The 18,903-nt window shown below is 46.1% G+C and overlaps 3 protein-coding genes, 1 non-coding gene and 1 pseudogene across 4 annotated transcripts; all 5 read right to left on the reverse strand.

The window, feature by feature from the left end:
- Positions 1-2,048: 2,048 nt before the first annotated feature.
- On the reverse strand, positions 2,049-2,122 carry TRNAV-CAC. Its single transcript has one exon. It is a non-coding gene; the product is annotated as a tRNA-Val (tRNA).
- Positions 2,123-2,124: 2 nt separating this feature from the next.
- LOC101780113 lies at positions 2,125-3,647 on the reverse strand. The gene is made up of 3 exons (XM_004981828.4): positions 3,370-3,647; positions 3,211-3,257; positions 2,125-2,537 (listed from the first exon to the last, which is right to left on the reverse strand). Exons 1-3 carry the CDS (start codon positions 3,575-3,577, stop codon positions 2,403-2,405), a joined length of 390 nt encoding a protein of 129 aa, XP_004981885.1. The 5' UTR covers positions 3,578-3,647; the 3' UTR covers positions 2,125-2,402.
- Positions 3,648-3,947: 300 nt separating this feature from the next.
- LOC101780514 lies at positions 3,948-6,442 on the reverse strand (annotated as a pseudogene).
- Positions 6,443-7,355: 913 nt separating this feature from the next.
- Positions 7,356-11,297, reverse strand: LOC101760830. The gene is made up of 3 exons (XM_012842616.3): positions 11,274-11,297; positions 8,669-9,232; positions 7,356-8,115 (listed from the first exon to the last, which is right to left on the reverse strand). Exons 1-3 carry the CDS (start codon positions 11,295-11,297, stop codon positions 7,465-7,467), a joined length of 1,239 nt encoding a protein of 412 aa, XP_012698070.2. The 3' UTR covers positions 7,356-7,464.
- A 391-nt stretch (positions 11,298-11,688) lies between these two features.
- On the reverse strand, positions 11,689-14,265 carry LOC101780921. The gene is made up of 2 exons (XM_004981829.2): positions 13,530-14,265; positions 11,689-12,544 (listed from the first exon to the last, which is right to left on the reverse strand). Exons 1-2 carry the CDS (start codon positions 14,055-14,057, stop codon positions 11,903-11,905), a joined length of 1,170 nt encoding a protein of 389 aa, XP_004981886.1. The 5' UTR covers positions 14,058-14,265; the 3' UTR covers positions 11,689-11,902.
- Between the last annotated feature and the right edge of the window lie 4,638 nt (positions 14,266-18,903).

The raw sequence follows: 18,903 nt of genomic DNA on the forward strand, positions 1-18,903 counted from the left end.
GGGTATTTTCACCACACCAATCAGCAAGACGTAATTCACTGGGATAGGGCGTGTGTATTGACAAATTGTGGGGGGTACAGATCTAGCAGGACTGCATACTGCAAAGCATGCTTTATCGTGGTACAGAAAAAAGAAACTAGAGAAAAGAGCCCTCACACGGAGTCCCTTGCGCTCAGTTATAATCCTTTAAAAGATAATCAATCAATCAGAAGCATCCAGTAGAGGATAATTGAGAGTCCAATCTTTATTACAGAAAATGATAAAATTCATTATCTCGAGTGGGGGCGCGGGGGGCGAGTGAGGAGGGGAGAAAGGCAGGCAGGCCGAGGCAGAGCCAGCCAGCCAAGCCAACAGAGCCGATATATGATTAAGCGGGGAAAAACAAATTGCCGCATTTAATTGAAAAGCTAATTATTTTATTTCCTTTACCCCTCTCTTCTTCCTCTCGCTGCCCGGTAGGGCTTCACGGCCGCTGCTTTTTGTACCCGGGAAGCGGAGCTGAGAGAGAGGGCTTGGAGCCGAGCGCCGTCTCGGTTTTTTTCGTACCGTTGCGGCGAGTCGGCAACGGTGGCAGCAGCCTCCGCTCGTTTGAACTCTTCGCCATCTCGTTCGGCAGATTCTGTTGAGCGCCCCCTAACTTCCTGTCCCTTTCGGAGATGAAAGCTGCACGTAAACCCCTGACAGCGAAGTCCTACTATTTTTTTCTCTTTAAAAACTCGTTTTGCCGTTGCATCGCTCGAACTTGAATCGGCCGCTAATTAATCGCTCTTCCGAAGAAAGAAATTAAAGCAACTACAAGCAAAACGCAAGTCTTTCGTACGCAAGGCGTATGAACTCGTAGCGGAGTAGCAAACTAGCAGTAGTTCGTAATCAACTCCTGCCCCGTACAGGTGTACGAGCGTGCTTCGCTTGGGGTTTTCCTCTATCCCGAACCGCACGTTCCATCAGACCATCACGATTTCACGAGTGACAACGCCACGCCACGCTCCGCGATTCGCCGCCGCCGGGCACCATCGCCCGATCGGCGTGACACCCACGAGGCAACGACCCGTTTCCACTTTCCACCACCGCGGCGCTCGAGCGAAAACTGGTGAATGGGAATGATGCGGAGCACTGAGCTGGACGTCGACGGGCGGGCGGATGATTGGGTTGGGTTGGGTCGGCTGCGCTGCGTCGCGTTGCATCACCGAACAGAGACACGGCGCCGTTGCGGGCCACCTAACCTAACCACGCACGCCTAATCTAACGCAACCACTCCGCACTCCCCCGCGCTGGTCAAACCCGCCGCTGCCAAATGTCGCCGGCCGTCGCCACCAAGCGGCACCGCCGGGCGCCGGGCACTAGCGCGAGCTGGAGGCGTTGCGGTGCGGGCTCCAACTCCAACCAGGCGGCTGCCGCGATCCTGCGGGCCATTTTCTACGGCCCGCGGGTGAGCCGCGCGTGGCGGGTAGTAGTTAAAAAACGGCAGGGATCTGGATCGGTGCTGCGCTCACGTGGCCCACTAGACTGCATTATCCGGCTATGTTGGCTGCGGGATTCGATTAGCGCGGGGGCGACAAAAGTTGTGCTCCGTTAAGGTACTACTAGTACGGCCGCGGATGTCAAAGTGTTAGGCAGGCGTCGCGGCTCGCCCGGCCGGACCAACCGGTGGATACCGTGGTCCGATGGGTGACGCCTGGTTGGAGACGAAGGCTGGAAGCTGTATCCTCGGGCGGGATGGTGTTGAAAGTTGAATGCTGTGGTGGCGGTGTGTGTTTTGTTTGGGTTTTGGTCGAGCAATCGGCTCCCGGTTCCCGAATGCTACTTTCTGCCCATGTATACGGTTGCGGCTTGCGGATCTTTGCGGCAGTGACTGATATCCCCGGGGCTTTGTTTAAGCTGGAAGGGAAAGTATACTTCCTTTTCCCGGTTAGAAATGTTGTACTCGGAAGTGGCAGATTTGAAGAAGCAAGCAAGCACTTGTTCAAGAAAAATCGGGGAGCAACATATGCAAGGAAGGCATAGAGAGAATAGCAAGAAAAACGGAGCAAAATGTCAAAAAATAAATGTGTCTGAGCCCAGGTTCGAACTGGGGACCTTTAGTGTGTGAGACTAACGTGATAACCAACTACACCACCCAGACAGTTGTTTCATTGTTTTCTTAAAATTTATATATCTCATGGTTTGTGTCACATGCTCATACCCTCATACCAAGTGCAGCATATGGCGAGCCACACGATTGCTGCATGGGATATCTTCCAGCTTCGGCTCTATTTGCTATTCGTGGATTGTGAGTCAATTTTGTATTGAAAAAAAAGTATGACCTGCAAGCAACATGCTTCTTACACAGCGCCATAGCTATAGCCTACAGCAAGAACTGGAAGAAGGCTGTGAGAATTTCAGCACCCTTCTCCTGGTACTGACTACTTGTTCTTGTCAAGCCACTCGAGGATACGTTTCTCCGACTCTGTGCGCTCCTCTTCTTTCTTCTCTCTGGCCGGGCCCTCGATGAGCCCGAAGTAGTCCTTGTAATTCCTCTTGTAGTAGTCATCCAGCCTCTGGAAAATATGAGAAACAGCAGAGGATCGGTAGCAGCGTCATTTTAGATTTTAGAAGGAAACGACGGCTGCCGTTTCGACCGATCACTGGGAGTGTTATACATGAATGACATTTTCAGTTGATATTTCTTATGTCATTTCACGTTTGCATGAGGAAAAACCAACCGATATCTGGATTATTAAGGACGTAATAAACTTTGGAACCACGAGTTTCTTTGAAATTGTAAATTAAGGGGCTACACGGCAAATGAAACTTCATGCCTGAATGAGAATTTTCCTAAAGTTTGGAGTCAATAGACGTTCAGCAAAACTTTAGCTTTGACCTGCAACTAGCACAGATGTTCCCTTTCTTTTCGAGTCATCCATTTACTTCAACCAATGAACTATGCAGTATACAATGGGAGGTGGGAAATACAGTATACAACAAGCCTAAAATGACATTGCAAGCCTAACTTTCCCCAAAGCTAGTCATTTGGACTACTTTACTTCGACACCCAGACTAGTAAAAGTTTATTCTGATACTTCTGGTTTCCTTTGCTTAAATCCGTAATCAGTCTTGCTCAAAAGTCGCCTTGTTTACTCGGGACTTGTGCCATGATTCAGCCATTTTTCTCAATCAATCGGAAATAATGATGGGATACTAAGGAGAAAGGAATTGAAAGAGTCAGCATACCTCCTTGTCATTCTTTTCCTTGTTCTCCTTTGATTTCTTCAGATACTCTGCGTATACGAACGCACAGACCAAATTATTGATACATCCAAGGTGGATAGCAAATCAACCGGTAATATTACTAGTTCAAATCCAGAAAAATCTGATCAATTTGGTGCTCACCTTGCAGTAGAGCCTTCCTTGATTCACTGCTGTCTGGTATGGCTGCAGTGGATGTCAGCAGCGTCAGGAGGCACCTCCTGCTAATTCCATTCCTGTGAGCCAAGATGACGCCTTGCTGGAGATGCTTCACCGCTGACTGATGAAAAGATGAAGTTGCAGCGATCGGGCTTCTGATTGGATCCATCAGTTTCCCTTGGGGCCAAGCCATGGGACAGTGTTGCTAGATGCTAGTAAGCTGCTATGCTTGATATCTGCTAGTCCCGAGGAACGAAGGCCACAGGTTTTGCTGTATGGATGGAAAGTTGGAAACAGACAGGGACATCACCAGTACAGCTTGGAATTTGGGCAAGGTTCAGACTGAGGCTGATTGCCACATCATACTTCGTTCCAATTACATTTTCTGCATTATATTTTTGGCCCGCAACTTTGCATGTGGCCATATCAAGCTTTTGCTTTTCCTCAGTATTTTTCCCTCAAAATTTCACATTAAAAGGTATTAATCCAAGAGAGAAGCTCTCTTGAGATTCATTTTCAGTTTACTGTACAAAGCATATATCCACAGTTCACTCATCATGCAATACAAGAGAAAAGTTTATGCACCGAGCATATTTTCATCCATCAAGATAAGTTCATATATGTAATCTAATCCAACAATGATACAATATAAAAATTACATGTGGCACCGGTTAAAACATGGTGACCTATTTTGAACATTTGATCTAAAATTCCGTAGTCTCAGATCAACCCCAACTGACAGCCCTTTGCTAAACCTAACCCTCTCTAGGTATTGCGAGATTTAAGTCGCATTACATCTAGCAAGTCTCTATAACATACTCATCCAAAACCAAGGACAGTGGGTGCCAACTCTAACAATGGCTCCAGTGCACTTGGAGCAAACTTCCGAGCAAACAAAAAGCACATTGTTGTATTCTGATCATTGTACAGACAAGTCTGTCCCTCTCGAACTTCCCTCAAGAATTCCTCCGTGATATCACGCCTGCCAAACCTTGCTGGATGTGCAGCAATTCTAGACCAGTCTACCCAAGTAACGCTCCTGTTAGCAAGGGCATGTGGAACTTCAATCGAGAGCATTGTCTGGATATAGTGCTCATCAGCATAACAACTAGGCCTGCAGAACTCCTCAAACTTTGGGTGGTATACCGTGTCCTTGACAATCTCAATAGCAAGTTCTCTGTCTACTTCAAACCATTGCGACCCTTGCGCCACTGGTCAAGTTCAACCTCAGGGGTCATGTTCCAGTTGTATCGCCCCCGTCCATATGGTCCAGGATCATCAATCGACATGACAAAGCTTTGGCTTGAGTTCAGGAAGTATTGGTATGTTGTGTTGAAATCAAATATAGGAATGCATGACTCGGACACAAGCACAAACCATTCATTGGATATATCCAGCAAGGCGTTGGCAAGTAGACGCCTCTCAGCATCGCACATGGTCATCTTACCCCACTCAGCAACCTGTGATCAGTACACAAATCAAATAGGTGTCAGGGTATCTGAATACAGACAGGGAAGCCACAGAAATCACTCCTCCAGTTGATTAAACAACATTAGGGCACAATTAGGCATATGAAGTAGGTTGGCCCATATGCTTTACATAATCGACAAGTAGAATACAAATATGAGAAACATCTATAGAAAGAGGTAAAGCCAGTTCTTTATTTTAAAAGGTCGGTTTTCTCAAAAGTTAGAAGCACAACCTTTTCAATGCTACTCAGATAATCATTTTAGTCGGTGTTTCAGCGTAAGTTGGTTATCCATCTTACTTTGATCCTTTTCGACTTCAAAACTTGTTGTCCATATTCTTTGAGCATTTGAAAATTGTTACTCTGTGCTAAGAAGGAAATGGCAAAATGGCTATCTCCCAATTGTAAGTATGGCGATATGTGAGGCAGCAATGTGAATTAGGTTCAAACCACATATCTGTTGAAGGTAAATAATGGTACTTGCAGATACACCGCACCAAACTTAACTCTGTGTAAAACTGGACATCTTCATTAAGGCACGGATCAGGAACTTCTGTTGCTATCAGCTTCCATCAATTCAATTGTCAACCCCGCAACGTTTTTATTTTTTAATAATATGCCCCTGTGCACACAACAATCACACTAGCAGACTACATCAAGGGGAGATGGTACAAATGATCTGCTGATAGAGATGGCACAATCACACTTCTAGTGAAGTACCAACTTGAGTACAGTAATGCATTTTCCTAGAGGAACCACATTAAGTAGCTCAGGACATCAGCGCTAATACAGTGATACTTCTGGAATGTAGTATACCTAGGATTCCATTAAATGAACTGAAACGTCAGTATCAATAGCCATTGAACAGCACAATACAGCTCAATGTACAATCCTGGCACTAAATCGGATCTGGGTTTTGTTTTTGCTGTCAAACTATCTAGATCGGACAAGCTAGAAGCAGGCGAGCTGACCTTACTAGGGATTTGGCGCCGATAGAAGACGGATTCGGAGGTGAAGTTGGCCCGGTATGACGGCAGCGCGTGGACGTAAATGGAGTAGCGCCCCTCGTGTCCCCGGAAGTAGCGCTCCCAGAGCGGCGCCGCGGCAGCGGGCCGCGCGTGAGGAACATGAAGGCCACCTTGGGCACGCGCCGGAACGGGTAGCGCCGCACCCCCGGGGCGAACGACGCGCGCCAGAGGAGCTCCTCGTCCGTCATCGAGTGCTCCAGCCCCTCCGCCGCCGCCGCGGCGGAAGCGGCGGGGGAGGCCCACGGCCACGGCCGGAACAGCGCGGGCGCGACCGCGACGGACACCGCCGCGTGCCCGTGCCGCGCCATGAGCATGCCGCCGACCACGGACAGCGCCACGCCGAGCAGCAGGAACGCCTTGAGCATCTCCCACGGGAACAGCCTCTGCCTCGCCTCCTTCACGCCGTCCTCCATGGACGCCATCCGCGCCTGCAGCGCGGCCAGGGACTAGCCGACTAGGAGCTCTCCGGCGTGACGACAACGTGGGATCCCCCAGATTTGGGCGTGAGGGTGCCTGACGCCGCGCCGCATCGTGGCCTCGTGGGTGCCCCGCTGCTTGCCGGCTTTGCTCCCATCAACGGAGGTGGTCCAGTTATAGATGGACCAGTCTATGGAAGCCACGAAGGCGCTGAGCTCTTGTTTACTTCACCCCTAACTCCCAACTTTAACACCATGCAAAAAGAAGATTCACCATCGCATCAAACTTGCGGTACATGCATGGAGTACTAAATGTAGATGAAATTAAAAACTAATTGCACAGTTTTGTTGTACTTTGCGAGACGAATCTTTTAAGCCTAATTAGTCAATGTTTGGATAATAATTCACAAATACAAACGAAACGCTACAGTGTGCTACAGTGTTAATTTTGCATCTTCCAATTTGGCCAACTAAACAAGGCCTGAGTTCGCCTATGTAAGAACGGTGTGCGTGGACCGGATCTATCGACCGGATCTGTAGTACTAGCACCAAAGAAATCAAATTAATCTTAGGCCTTGTTAATTTTGTAATGTGTAGGAATGGTTGATCACTCATATGAATCTGTAGTACTAGCAACGGAGCCACCGCACATACGCGGACGTGCTTATCCTGCTCCGAGGGCTAGACGTGCTTATCCTTATATCTTTGTTCCCACCATCATAGATTGACAATGTGGTGCTAAACCCATAAAACTTTTCTATATGCAACAAAGTGGTCCAACCAGCTGCAGCCCAATGGCTTCCACGCAGCAGCACGAGATGGGCCAAATGTTCCAACAGCGGGCAGCCATTTTTTGTGTTACTCTTCCTTTTTGTTTCTACTATATGATAAAACTTGCGGCAAATCTCTTACCGTCCTTTCCCAAAAAACAATATAGCCTTCCAATGAACAAAAAAAATTCAGGGTCATAATAATCCTAGTCTCTTGTGATCCATTGATTATCAGTTCATCGTACAGATAAAAGTTCGTGTAAAATAATCAGGTGGAGGTGGTCAGGGTTCATGGTTTCGTCAATTCGTCCACCGAAAATCTCCACAAATGTAATGATCCACAGTAATCTAATCAAAAAAAATTATAGGATGCACTGGTTACAACATATAAAACGATATTAACCAAAACCGAGCACGGTGGGTGCTAATTCTAACAATGGCTCCAATGCACTTGGTGCAAACTTCCGAGCAAACAAGTGGCACATCGTTGAGTTCTGGTTATTGTACATACAAGTCTCACCCCCTCGAATTCCCCTCAAGAACTCCTCCGTGATATCACCTCTACCAAACGTTGCCGGATGTGCTGCGTGTGGACCGCCTCTGGACCAATCCACCCAGGTAACCGTCCTGTTGGCCAGGCTATGAGTGGCTTCAATCGTGAGCATCGTCTGGATATAGTGCTCGTCAGCATAGCAGCCAGGCCTGCAGAACTTCTTGAACTTTGGGTAATACAACGTGTCCCTGACAATCGCAATGGCAAGTTCTCTGTCGACCTCAAACCACTGCCAGCCCTTGCGCCATTGTTCAAGATAAACTTCGGGCGCCATGTTTAAATTATATCGCCCTCGTCCATCTCTTCCAGGATCATCGATCGACATGACAAAGCTTTGGCTTGAATTCTGGAAGTATTGGTAGGTTGTGTTGAAATCAAACAGAGGAATGCACGACTCGGACACTAGCACAAACCATTCGTTGGATATGTCCAGCAAAGCATTGGCAAGCAGGCGTCTCTCAGCGTCACACATTGTCATCTGACCCCATTCCACAACCTGTAATCAGCGAACGTTATTTCAAACAGATATTCCAGCAGGGTATCTCCATACAAGAAAGAAGCAACAGAAATAAATAACTGCTCCAGTTGATCAAATAATAGTATGTGCATGGCAATGAGAGAGACATGCTTGTTCAACGTCCATATGATCTGCATCTTGTCCACATCAAAGTTGTACAATTTTAAGATAAATACATTATTGTAACATCAAAATAGTACAATACTACAATGACAATCAGTAAATGAGTAACTATGAACAAATTAGTGATCTACTATTCTAGTTATGTTCTTCCAGTTCTTAATTTGACACCCCCGCATGATAGGAATGTAGCAACCTCTATATATGAGGTTGAAATCACATTTTTCTCCATGGAATTGACTGGTGCATTACTTACGGCTTCCTTACTTGTAGTAAGTACTCCGCCATGTATATTCAGTGTATATGAATACTTTCCTAATCAGAAATGCTCCTTGAATCCAGAATAAATAGGTTGGGGATTTGGCGCCATCCTGGCGCTAGATTGGCTGATTGGGGGAGGCGACGAGCTAACCTTGCTGGGGATTTGGCGGCGGTAGAAGACGGAGTCGGAGGTGAAGTTGGCCCGGTACACAGGCATCGTGTGGACGTAGATGGAGTAGCGCCCCTCGTTCCCCCGGAAGAAGCGCTCCCAGAGCGGCGCCAGCGGCAGCGGGCCATGCGCGAGGAACATGAAGGCCACCTTGGGCACGCGCCGGAACGGGTACCCGCGGTGGCCGCGCGCCCGCGGAGCGGACGACGCGAGCCAGAGCAGCTCCTCGTCTGTCATGGCGTGCCGCGCGCGGGCGGGTGGTCGGATCCACCGTTCCAGCTCCATCTCCTCCCCTTCCTCAGGCGCCGCCACGCACGGCCGGAACAGGGCGGGCGCGGCCGCCGCCACCGCCTCGGAGTGCCGCGCCAGGAACAGCCCGAACGCGGACAGCCCCACCCCGACGCCGAGCAGCAGGAACCCCAGGGACAGCCTGAGCAACCCCGCCGGGAACACCCTGCGCTGCTCCTGCGCCGGCGCCGCGGGCAGGGCAGCCTGCTTCGCGTCCTCCATGGATTCCACCCGCGCCTGCGTCGCGGCGGTGCCCGGCTGGGATTTCTCTCAAACGCCGTGGAGTGGAACTGATCCCCCCCCCACGTATTTGAGCGCGAGCGTCGCATGTCTCCGCGCGACGCGGATCAGGGGCGCACCACATCTACACGTTCGAGCTCTGGCCTTCTGGGGGGTTGCGGCGGCGCGGTTGGGGTGGCGCGAACCTCGAAGCGGGCGGTGGTGGGGTTTGATTTGAGCGGGTGGCGCTTGGCGGCATGCTCTCGTCAACGGAGGTGGCGCAGTCAGATGGACCCGGTGTACGAAAGCCATGAAGGGGGGCGGCAGGCATTGGTAAACATTGGCTTCGGCTGTGTGTGGACCGATTCCATGGCATTTTTCCTGTAACACCATCAGACTATTTCAAGGACACGTAGAGCCTGGTCGGCTGGATGGCTGGTCCTATGCGTCATTGGTACAGACCGGTGGTAAGACTATGAACCTCAAATGGTGATAAAGTTCAGGTTGGGTGAAGTTGTGAAGAGAGCCGAGAGCTATGAGTTCTTGCCCTAGTTGGTTGATTAGCATATTTATTTTATTATTAACGAGGTCAAACCATCGTTGAATAATGTCATGTAGAATATGCATATTACTAATTTTCTTTGATTACACAAGTGCACATTACCCACACACCACTGTACTACGCTAAGTCACGCACCTGTTGTTCAAAGCCTTGTGTGTTGTGTCCTTGTGTGATCTATATACTCCGATCCCTTTTCTCTATATCTAAGGCATCTTATTTTTTAACAAATTGTTAGCGTATAATTACTGTCTCCCTCCATCCCAAATTATAAATCATTCCAAGAATCTTGGAGAGTCAAAGTATCTCAAATTTGACCAAATTTATATGATAATATAATAACATTTATGATGTCAACTAAGTATCATTAGAATCTTCATCAATTATATTTTCATAGTATACCTATTTGATGTCATAAATCTTTATAATTTTCTCTATAATTTTAGTCAAACTTGAGTTGTTTTGACTCTCCAAGATTCTTGAAATGACTTATAATTTGAAACGGAGGGAGTATTAGATTCTTATTTGTAAATACACTTTCAGATGGTGTCCATAAACAATGTGAAGCAAAGATATTTTTTCGGTTAATGCATAATTTTGGATACTTCACCGAGCCAAACCCTTTTCCTAACCGTGTACTAGGCTAATTGAAACCTTTGCGCTCATCTGACCTTTCTATACTCGGGGAACTTGCTAGCAGCTTAGCTAAAATTAGCAACTTGCCTTATGGACTAGTACTTCCGGTTTAAATAATTAAAACCTCAATGCTTACGTTGCTGGACTAAAATATCATGCCGAACCTCCGGTTTCGTCCCTCGGGGGGATGTTTGGATCCTCAGGCTAAACTTTAGTTCCTGTCACATCGAATATTTAGATACTAATTAGGGGTATTAAATATAGATTATTTACAAAACCCATTGCACAGATGGAGGCTAAACGGCGAGACAAATCTATTAAGCCTAATTAGTCCATGATTTGACAATGTGCTGCTAAAGTAACCATTTGCTACTGATGGATTAATTAGGCTTAATAAATTCGTCTCGCCATGTAGCCTCAACATGTGTAATTAGTTTTATAGTTAACTCATATTTAGTCCTCCTAATTAGCCTCCAAATATTCGATGTGACACGGACTAAACTTTAACTTCAGGATCCAAACATCCCCTAAGTCTCAATCACTCAAAGTCTACATTGGTTACTCGGGACTTGTGAGATGATTTTTTTTAGGAAAGACTTGCGAGATGATCTAGCCATTTTTCTTATTCAATTTGCAATGATGGGGTGCCGAGGAAAAAGAATTGAAAGAAGACCGGAGGATCCTGATGTGGTCTTCTTTCAGTTCAAAACCAGAGAATCAGGATCACACCTATCAAGTGTATACATGCCTTGAAACACAGTTACACAGCCTTTCGTGATTCTCTACCGTCAGGAATGGTTGCAGTGGATGCTAGCTCGGTGAGAAGGCACCTCCTGATCTTAAAAAAAAAAAAAAACCGAAACGAAGACACCTCCTGCTATTTACATTCCTCTGAATCAAGGTGGCCATTTGCTGCAGACGTTTGCCCCCCTGACTGATGAAAGGATGAAACAAGCGATTGGCCTTCTTATTGGATAGAGTATAACAGTTTCCCTTGGGGCTAAGCCATTGGACACTGCTGAAAACTAGATATCAGGATATGTAGTCCTCAGTGAGCAATGCCAACGAAGAGGTCACAGTTTTTGCATGACGGCGACAAACAGAAAGACCATCTCCAGTATAGCTTCGATTTTGGGCCAGGTTCACTCCAACAGTCCTACTGTTACATCGTTCTATTCAACAATTTTTTTTTGGGCTCAGACTTGCATGTGACGTGGCATGCCAAATTTCCATCTTTAACTCTATTTTTGCGCCCAAAAATTACAGTACATTATCTTCCAATAAACCAAGAGATGCACGGTAGTAATAACAATCCTAGAGAAAAAATAGAAACTTCCGATCCATTGTCAGTTTATACTGTACAAAACAATACAAGTTTGTGTATAATAATCAGTGGAGGCGGGCACCCTGCGTGTTTACATCCATCAATCTAAGCCCGTGTCTCCACGCTGTAATCCTACACTGATCTAATATCAAAATTACAGGCAACACCTCTTCAAGCATACATCAAGTCATCAACCAAAACCGAGCACAGTGGGTGCTAGCTCTAACAATGGCTCCAATGCGCTTGGAGAAAACTTCCGCGCAAACAAGAAGCACATTGTGGAGTTCTGGTTATTGTATAGACAGGTCCGCCCCTCTCGGACTCTCCTCAGGAATTCCTCTGAGATATCACCCCTGCCAAACGTGGCTGGATGTGCACCACCTCTTGACCAATCCACCCAAGTAACACTTCTGTTAGCCAGGCTGTGCGGAGCTTCAATAGTCAGCATTGTAGGGAAATAGTGTTCATCGACATAACAATGGGGCCTGCAGAACTCCTTGAATTTCGGGTAATAGACCGTGTCTTTGACGATTGCAACAGCAAGTTCTCTGTCTACTTCAAACCATTGAGAGCCTTTGCGCCATTGGTCAAGTTCAACCTCAGGGGTCATGTTCCAGTTGTATCTTCCCCGTCCATATGGTCCAGGGTCATCAAATGCCATGAGAAAGCTTTGGCTTGAGTTCTGGAAGTATTTGTATGTTGTGTTGAAATCAAATATAGGAATGCAGGACTCGGACACAAGCACAAACCACTCGTTGGATATATCCAGCAAAGCATTGGCCAGTAGACGTCTCTCAGCATCACACATGGTCATCTGACCCCATTCTGCGACCTGTGATCAGAACACAAATCAAACAAATACGTCAGGGTATCTCAATACCAGGGAAACATAAGAAAATAACCATCCAAATGATCAAATGATACTACACACGACAATCATGTATAAATTGGTTTGTATGGCTTACAGCATCTACCATCACAGTACTAGAATACCAATCCGTCAATAGCTGTGAGGCCAGCAAGAAACATCTATGTGCAGTGGTTTTCACACAGTTAATCAAGGTGTGTGCTCCACTTGGTCTGGAAAACACACGCCCTCCATGACCCAATGCAATATCACAATAATGGTCGGTCTTCCCAAAAAACAAAACCACACAACCTTCCCAATGGCAGTAGTTACTAGTCAGTGTTCTGTAATGAGTTGGTGCCCATCTCACTTTAAACGCAAATGTGCAGTGATGACAGAAAAGAGCAATCCAATCTGTGAACTCTTTGAGTATTGGTAAGGTGTAGAACTGTACATGCAGAATCAGCTGAAAAAGGTTTCCTTTGAATTAGGTCCAGCAATATGATTTGGCAGCGCTGCTAATCAGCTTCAAATCACAAAATTCAACCTCGTAGCCAAAACATCTGTTTGGATTTGATCGACTTCTTTCAGTTCAATTTCAATCATTGAACCAAGCACCCAAAATTTGCATTGTCCGGGGACACAGTAAACACATAAGGATCAAGCTGTATCCTCTCCACAGTATTCTTAAGTCATCATTTAAAGCTTCCTTGCAGTAATTCTCCATATAGTAAGACTCATTATCAATGTTTGAAATGAATATATTAAAGTACAGGGAAGTAGGTTCTCAGTAACCAACTTGCCAAATCACGTGCAAAATCGTTGAGTTTACAGTACAGGTCAATGTACAAACATGGCACTAATGGGCATTTGTTGTCAAAGTGTCAATCAGACTAGATCGGTATAGGTAAGCGAAGCTACCTCCAACTGTCTGGCCAAGTGAAGTAAAGCAGGAGGGAGATGAGCTAACCTTACTGGGGATTTGGCGACGGTAGAAGACGGATTCGGAGGTGAAATTGGCGTGGTAGGATGGCAACGCGTGCACGTAGATGGAGTAGCGCCCCTCGTGCCCGCGGAAGAACCGCTCCCAGAGCGGCGCCAGCGGCAACGGGCCTCGCGTGAGAAACATGAAGGCCACCTTGGGCACGCGGCGGAACGGGTACCCGCGCAGCCGCGGCGCGAACGACGCGCGCCAGAGCAGCTCCTCGTCCGTCATCGCGTGCTCCACGCGCGCTGGGGGCCGCGTCCACCGCTCCAGCCCCTCGGGCTCCTCCTCCGCGGCGGAGGCGCCCAGGCACGGCCGGAACAGCGCGGGCGCCGCCGCCGCCACGGCGTGCCGCGCCATGTACATGCCGGCGGCGGACAGCCCCACGCCCAGCAGCAGGAAGCCCAGGAACACCTTGAGCATCCCTGTTGGCACCACCCTCCCCTGCCCCGCCGCCGCGGCCGCCTGCCGCGCCTCTTTCATGTCCTCCATGGACGCCACCCGCGCCTGCATCGCGGCGCCTGCGATTCGCGACTAGGATCTCGCCTCGGTGGAGTCTCCCAGATTTGAGCTCGAGTCTGGCATATCTCCAGCACGACGCCGGATCGAGCGCGCCAAATCGAGGGGCGGCACGTACCAGATCTGGGCGGCCTGGCGGTGGTTGGGGGTGGTGCCAACTGCGAAGCGGGCGGCGCAGCTGGTGGTGGTGTGGGGTGGAGTGGTGGGGGTGCCTCGGGGGACGTGTAGCGTCACGGGTGTGCTCACCTTGCAACAGTGGAGATGCGGTCGGATGGACCGATGGACCTGGTTTACAAAAGCCGTGAGGGATCTATAGGTTTGTCGAGTTCGCGTGTGGAGGGCTGATGTGTGAACCGGGTTCGTGGATACCGCGTGAGATGGGGATTTCTCTAGATTTCGTGCTTTGTCCTGGATCGTTGATTCCGGACTTCCGGTGGTGCTGGCTTATTTTCTTTATCAGACATGTTCTACTTCTAGCTAGTTGGTCAACCCGTAAACGTGCGGCCTGGGTAGCATGACATATTCTACTCAAAAAAATTCCAATGTTTTTGAATCTCGAGTTTGATGTATGTTTGATTTTTAAACGTAACTAAGTCTTACGCTCTGCAATTTTGAAATTTCAAAAGTTATCTAAAATACAAGCCTAACCTAAAAGGTTAAATGCTTGATGATTATCAGAGACAAGTTACAATTTGAGAACCAACAATTTATTTTTATGTTATAGTCAAATCAAACAAAACTATCTTAAGTTTTGGTTAGGTCTATAAAGCAAACATTTTAATAGTTTGCGGTTGTGGACCAAATGAATTTATCATTTGAGTTAGGAAAGAAACCATTATAGTGCATGCATGTTTTTTACACATGTTTCCGAAACATGAGAAATAAAAATAAAGTTTGGCACAGTAAACATAGAAGTCCAAATTAGTCAACCGACTTTAGTTTTAAAAAATTGGCCACTATTTAATGCATTAATCATATTGTAACATCTAGCTATATATATAGGAAGTGATTGGTTAGGTGCACAAGCATAAAATCACATTTTTGGCTCAAAAGCATAAAACCACATTGTGTTCATGCATAATCTTTTGAGTTTTGCCAGGCCGAATATATGCGAGATTCTTATCAGGGCTAGACTTGAGCAAAATGCGGGTCGGATCGGGATTGGGTCAGGCCGGCAAAAAGCTCGGAATGGTTCGGGCCTAAAAAACGTGACCATGCCCACGAGCAGCTTTCGGACCGGTCATTTCGGGGTTTTTTCAAGTCGAACTGGGCCACCCACTCTTTTTATTGAAAAATCAACAACAACAATATAGCCTTTCAGTCCCAAGTAAGTTAGGGTAGGTTAGAGTTGAAACCCAACAACAGCTAGAAAACAGGGTTCGGGCACATGAATAGTTGTTTTCCAAGTACTCATATCCAGGGCTAAATCTTTGGGTATATTCCATCCTTTCAAATCTCCTTTTATTGCCTCTTCCCATGTCAATTTTGGTCTTCCTCTGCCTCTCTTCACATTACTCCTTTTATTGCCTTTTCCTATGTCAATTTTAGTCTTCCTCTGCCTCTCTTCACATTACTGTCACGCCTTAGGTTCCACTATGCATTAGTGCCTTCGCAGGCTTTCATTGGACATGTCCAAACCATCTCAGCCGGTGTTGAATAAGCTTTTCTTCAATTGGTGCTACCCCTGAACTATCACGTATATCCTCATTTTGGACTCGATCCCTTCTCGTATGACCACAAATCCAACGCAACGTACGCATTTCCGCAACACTTAACTGCTGGACATGTCGTCTTTTGTAGGCCAACATTCTGCACCATACAACATTGCAGGTCTAAATCGCCATCCTATAAAACTTGCCTTTTAGCTTCAATGGTACCCTCTTATCATATAAAATTCCTAACGCTTGGCGCCACTCCATCCACCACGCTTTGATTTTATGACTAACATCCTCATCAATATCCCCATCTCGTTATAGCATTGATCCCAAATATCGAAATGTATCCTTCTTGGGCACTACTTGGCTTTCTAAACTGACATCTCCCTCCTCATGTGTAGTAGTGTCAAAGTCACATCTCGTATATTCAGTTTTAATTCTGCTGAGTCTAAAACCTTTTGACTTTAGGATCTCCCGCCACAACTCCAGTTTCCTATTTACTCCTGCTCGACTTTCATCAACTAGCACTACATCATCCACGAAGAGCATACACCAAGAGATATCTCCTTGAATGTCCCTTGTTACCTCATCCATCACCAAGGCAATAGATAAGGGCTCAAAGCAGACCCTTGATGAAATCCTATTATAATCGGAAAGTCATATGTGTCCCCACCACTTGTTCGGACTCTAGTAACAACATTGTTGTACATGTCCTTAATAAGTCCAATGTATTTTATTGGGATTTTATGTTTGTCCATAACATTCCTTGGTATTTTATCATACGTCTTCTTCAAGTTAATGAAAATCGTGTGTAGGTCTTTCTTTTTCTCCCTATACCGCTCCATAACTTGTCTTATTAAGAAAATAGCTTCCATAGTTGATCTTCCAGGCATGAAACCAATTTGGTTCATAGAGGCTCGTGTTATCCTTCTCAAACGATGCTCGATAACTCTCTCCCATAGCTTCATAGTATGGCTCATCAACTTAATTCCTCGGTAATTAGTACAACTTTGAATATCTCCCTTATCCTTATATATTGGTACCGATATACTTCTCCTCCACTCTTCCGGCATCTTGTACCGATATATCTCCCTATTCTTGTACATGTTGTTTGCGTCCTCTCCATCCTTCCAAGGGTCCTCTTTGATTACCCTTTCCTTGAAGATCTCTAACGTCTCCTCTTTCAGTTTCCACCACTTTATTCTTGCAATCTTGTCTTGTTTATCTTTACGTGCGCGCATATGAAAACGAAAGTCCGCCACCACAAGTTTATGTTGAGAAACAACACATTCCCCTGGTAGCACCTTGCAATCGAAGCATGTCCGTTTATCCTCTCTTTTTGTAAGGACAAAGTCAATCTAGCTATGTTGGATTTATAAGCCTGACAGTCCACCGGGGAGTTACCCAAGTGGTTGATTTGTAGGTGAGGGCAGTTGCAAAACCAAGTACTCGAAGGTAATCGCGAGAATACGAAGGACACAAGGATTTTAGACAGGTTTGGGCCTCCGAAGAGTAATACCCTATGTCCTGTATGCATGGATTGTATTGCTGGTTTATGATTCGATTGCCCTGGGGAGGCTCCCTTGCCCGCCTTATATAGGCTGGCGACCAAGAGTTACAAGTTGTTTGAATCTGATCTACTTAGTTATTACATGGAAAGTAATCTGAGTCAGACTATAACACGTATCCCGCAAATATCCGAGCAGATCTGGTCTATCTTGTTGCCTTGATGTGTACTCCAAGTAACTTCATGTCTTCGGCCCGCACACCCTGGTCGGACGAGCCCACTTGTCAGGTCCGACCAGTATCCTAGTCGGTGGGGCCCTATGGGGTACCCATCCCCCAGGCTATAGTGTTGGCCACCGCTAAAAGTCACTAAATGGGGCCGTCTTTTCCTAAAGAAAGTGTTTGCTATCATCAATTCTTTCATTTCCATTAGAATGGTTTGTTGGCTCCCTCCTCCTTTACCAGGGCTTGGACCTTTTTTTGATTGAAAAATAATTAAAAAATAATCGCTTGGCCCGCCCATATTTTTTCGGGCTGATAAAATACGCGCCACGCCCGTCCTATAAAGGCCACGGGCGGTCTCGAGCCGGGTCAGGCCAAGTTTGGACAGGTCCAATCAGGACTAGGCTCCATAGGAAAATTCAAATCCTACCTTCTTCCTCATACGAGCTATGCTAATCATGGTATTAACATGTGATTGATGTATATAAAGTAGTATTAGTGAAAACTAAAGTTGATTGAGATAAATATGGATCATTTGGGTATAATAAATTGATAAAATTAATGCTATTAAAACAATACTTAATGTTATCTTTCATATGCGATCAACACATTCCGCATGTGATTAAACAAAATCTCTCACCCCCTTCGTCTATATAGAATAGAACGTCCAAGCCATCCTAGTCTTATAAAAACAAATAGGCACAACTTACACAACTAACCAATATACCCATAACGGAAAAAAAACAAAGAATGAATTCACCATTACCCACTAATAGACTAGTTTACAAAACCATATATGCTAATATTGATGGATGTATTTACATGGCACTGGTGACAGAAAGGTAGATTGAAGGGTTGGATTCTAGGACATCGAACATGTAGCTTTTATCTGGAGGAGAGTGGTTAGGCTCTGAAGACAAAGCTTGCTGCTTTTTTCTGGTGGTGTGTGATGAAGCGATTTGATTTGTGAGTACATGTTTGTTGATCAAAAGATCAGCTAGAAAAGAAAGATCGATGAATGATCATTGTCATGTATTATCATCTAGGTGGCTTCCCATTGTGAGATGCAGATTGAAATCGTTTAGCTTTGCAGAAGGTGGCATGATAGGTAGTGAAAATTAGACAAAAACTCTAATCATCCACGTTTAGGTATTATAAGAGCCTAGCTAGCACAAATTCGAATGTAACGTGTGTCAAAGATATATAGATAGAGCAAAACTAAAATACATATAACTAAACTTTATGGACACTAGAGAAATATATATTCGATCATAGGCATATTGCTATATTTTCTTCTAAAAAACTTTACAAGTTCGACATAGAAACACAAAACAACCATTAGGGCACGTAAATTCTGCACGAGGTTCACTGTGACTTTATAAAAGATTGCCTTTAGACGTAAACATCGTTTGTGAAACCCATTTAGAATCATGAGGCCAAATTAGTGTGCCTTACTT

This window comes from Setaria italica, chromosome IX (genome assembly GCF_000263155.2).
Source record: "Setaria italica strain Yugu1 chromosome IX, Setaria_italica_v2.0, whole genome shotgun sequence".
In the NCBI taxonomy this organism is placed as follows: Eukaryota; Viridiplantae; Streptophyta; class Magnoliopsida; order Poales; family Poaceae; genus Setaria; species Setaria italica.

Excerpts from the sequence above, each read along its gene's own strand:
- LOC101780113 (XM_004981828.4), bottom strand. The coding sequence starts at position 3,577 with ATGGCTTGGCCCCAAGGGAAACTGATGGATCCAATCAGAAGCCCGATC. Across the intron at positions 3,258-3,369 it reads AAGGAAGGCTCTACTGCAAG|AGTATCTGAAGAAATCAAAG; the intron begins GTGAGCACCAAA and ends TCGTATACGCAG. Across the intron at positions 2,538-3,210 it reads AGGAAAAGAATGACAAGGAG|AGGCTGGATGACTACTACAA; the intron begins GTATGCTGACTC and ends CATATTTTCCAG.
- LOC101760830 (XM_012842616.3), bottom strand. The coding sequence starts at position 11,297 with ATGGCCACCTTGATTCAGAGGAAT. Across the intron at positions 9,233-11,273 it reads CCACCTTGATTCAGAGGAAT|CCGGGCACCGCCGCGACGCA; the intron begins GTAAATAGCAGG and ends GAGAAATCCCAG. Across the intron at positions 8,116-8,668 it reads GCCGCCAAATCCCCAGCAAG|GTTGTGGAATGGGGTCAGAT; the intron begins GTTAGCTCGTCG and ends CGCTGATTACAG.
- LOC101780921 (XM_004981829.2), bottom strand. The coding sequence starts at position 14,057 with ATGCAGGCGCGGGTGGCGTCCATGGAGGACATGAAAGAGGCGCGGCAG. Across the intron at positions 12,545-13,529 it reads GTCGCCAAATCCCCAGTAAG|GTCGCAGAATGGGGTCAGAT; the intron begins GTTAGCTCATCT and ends TTCTGATCACAG.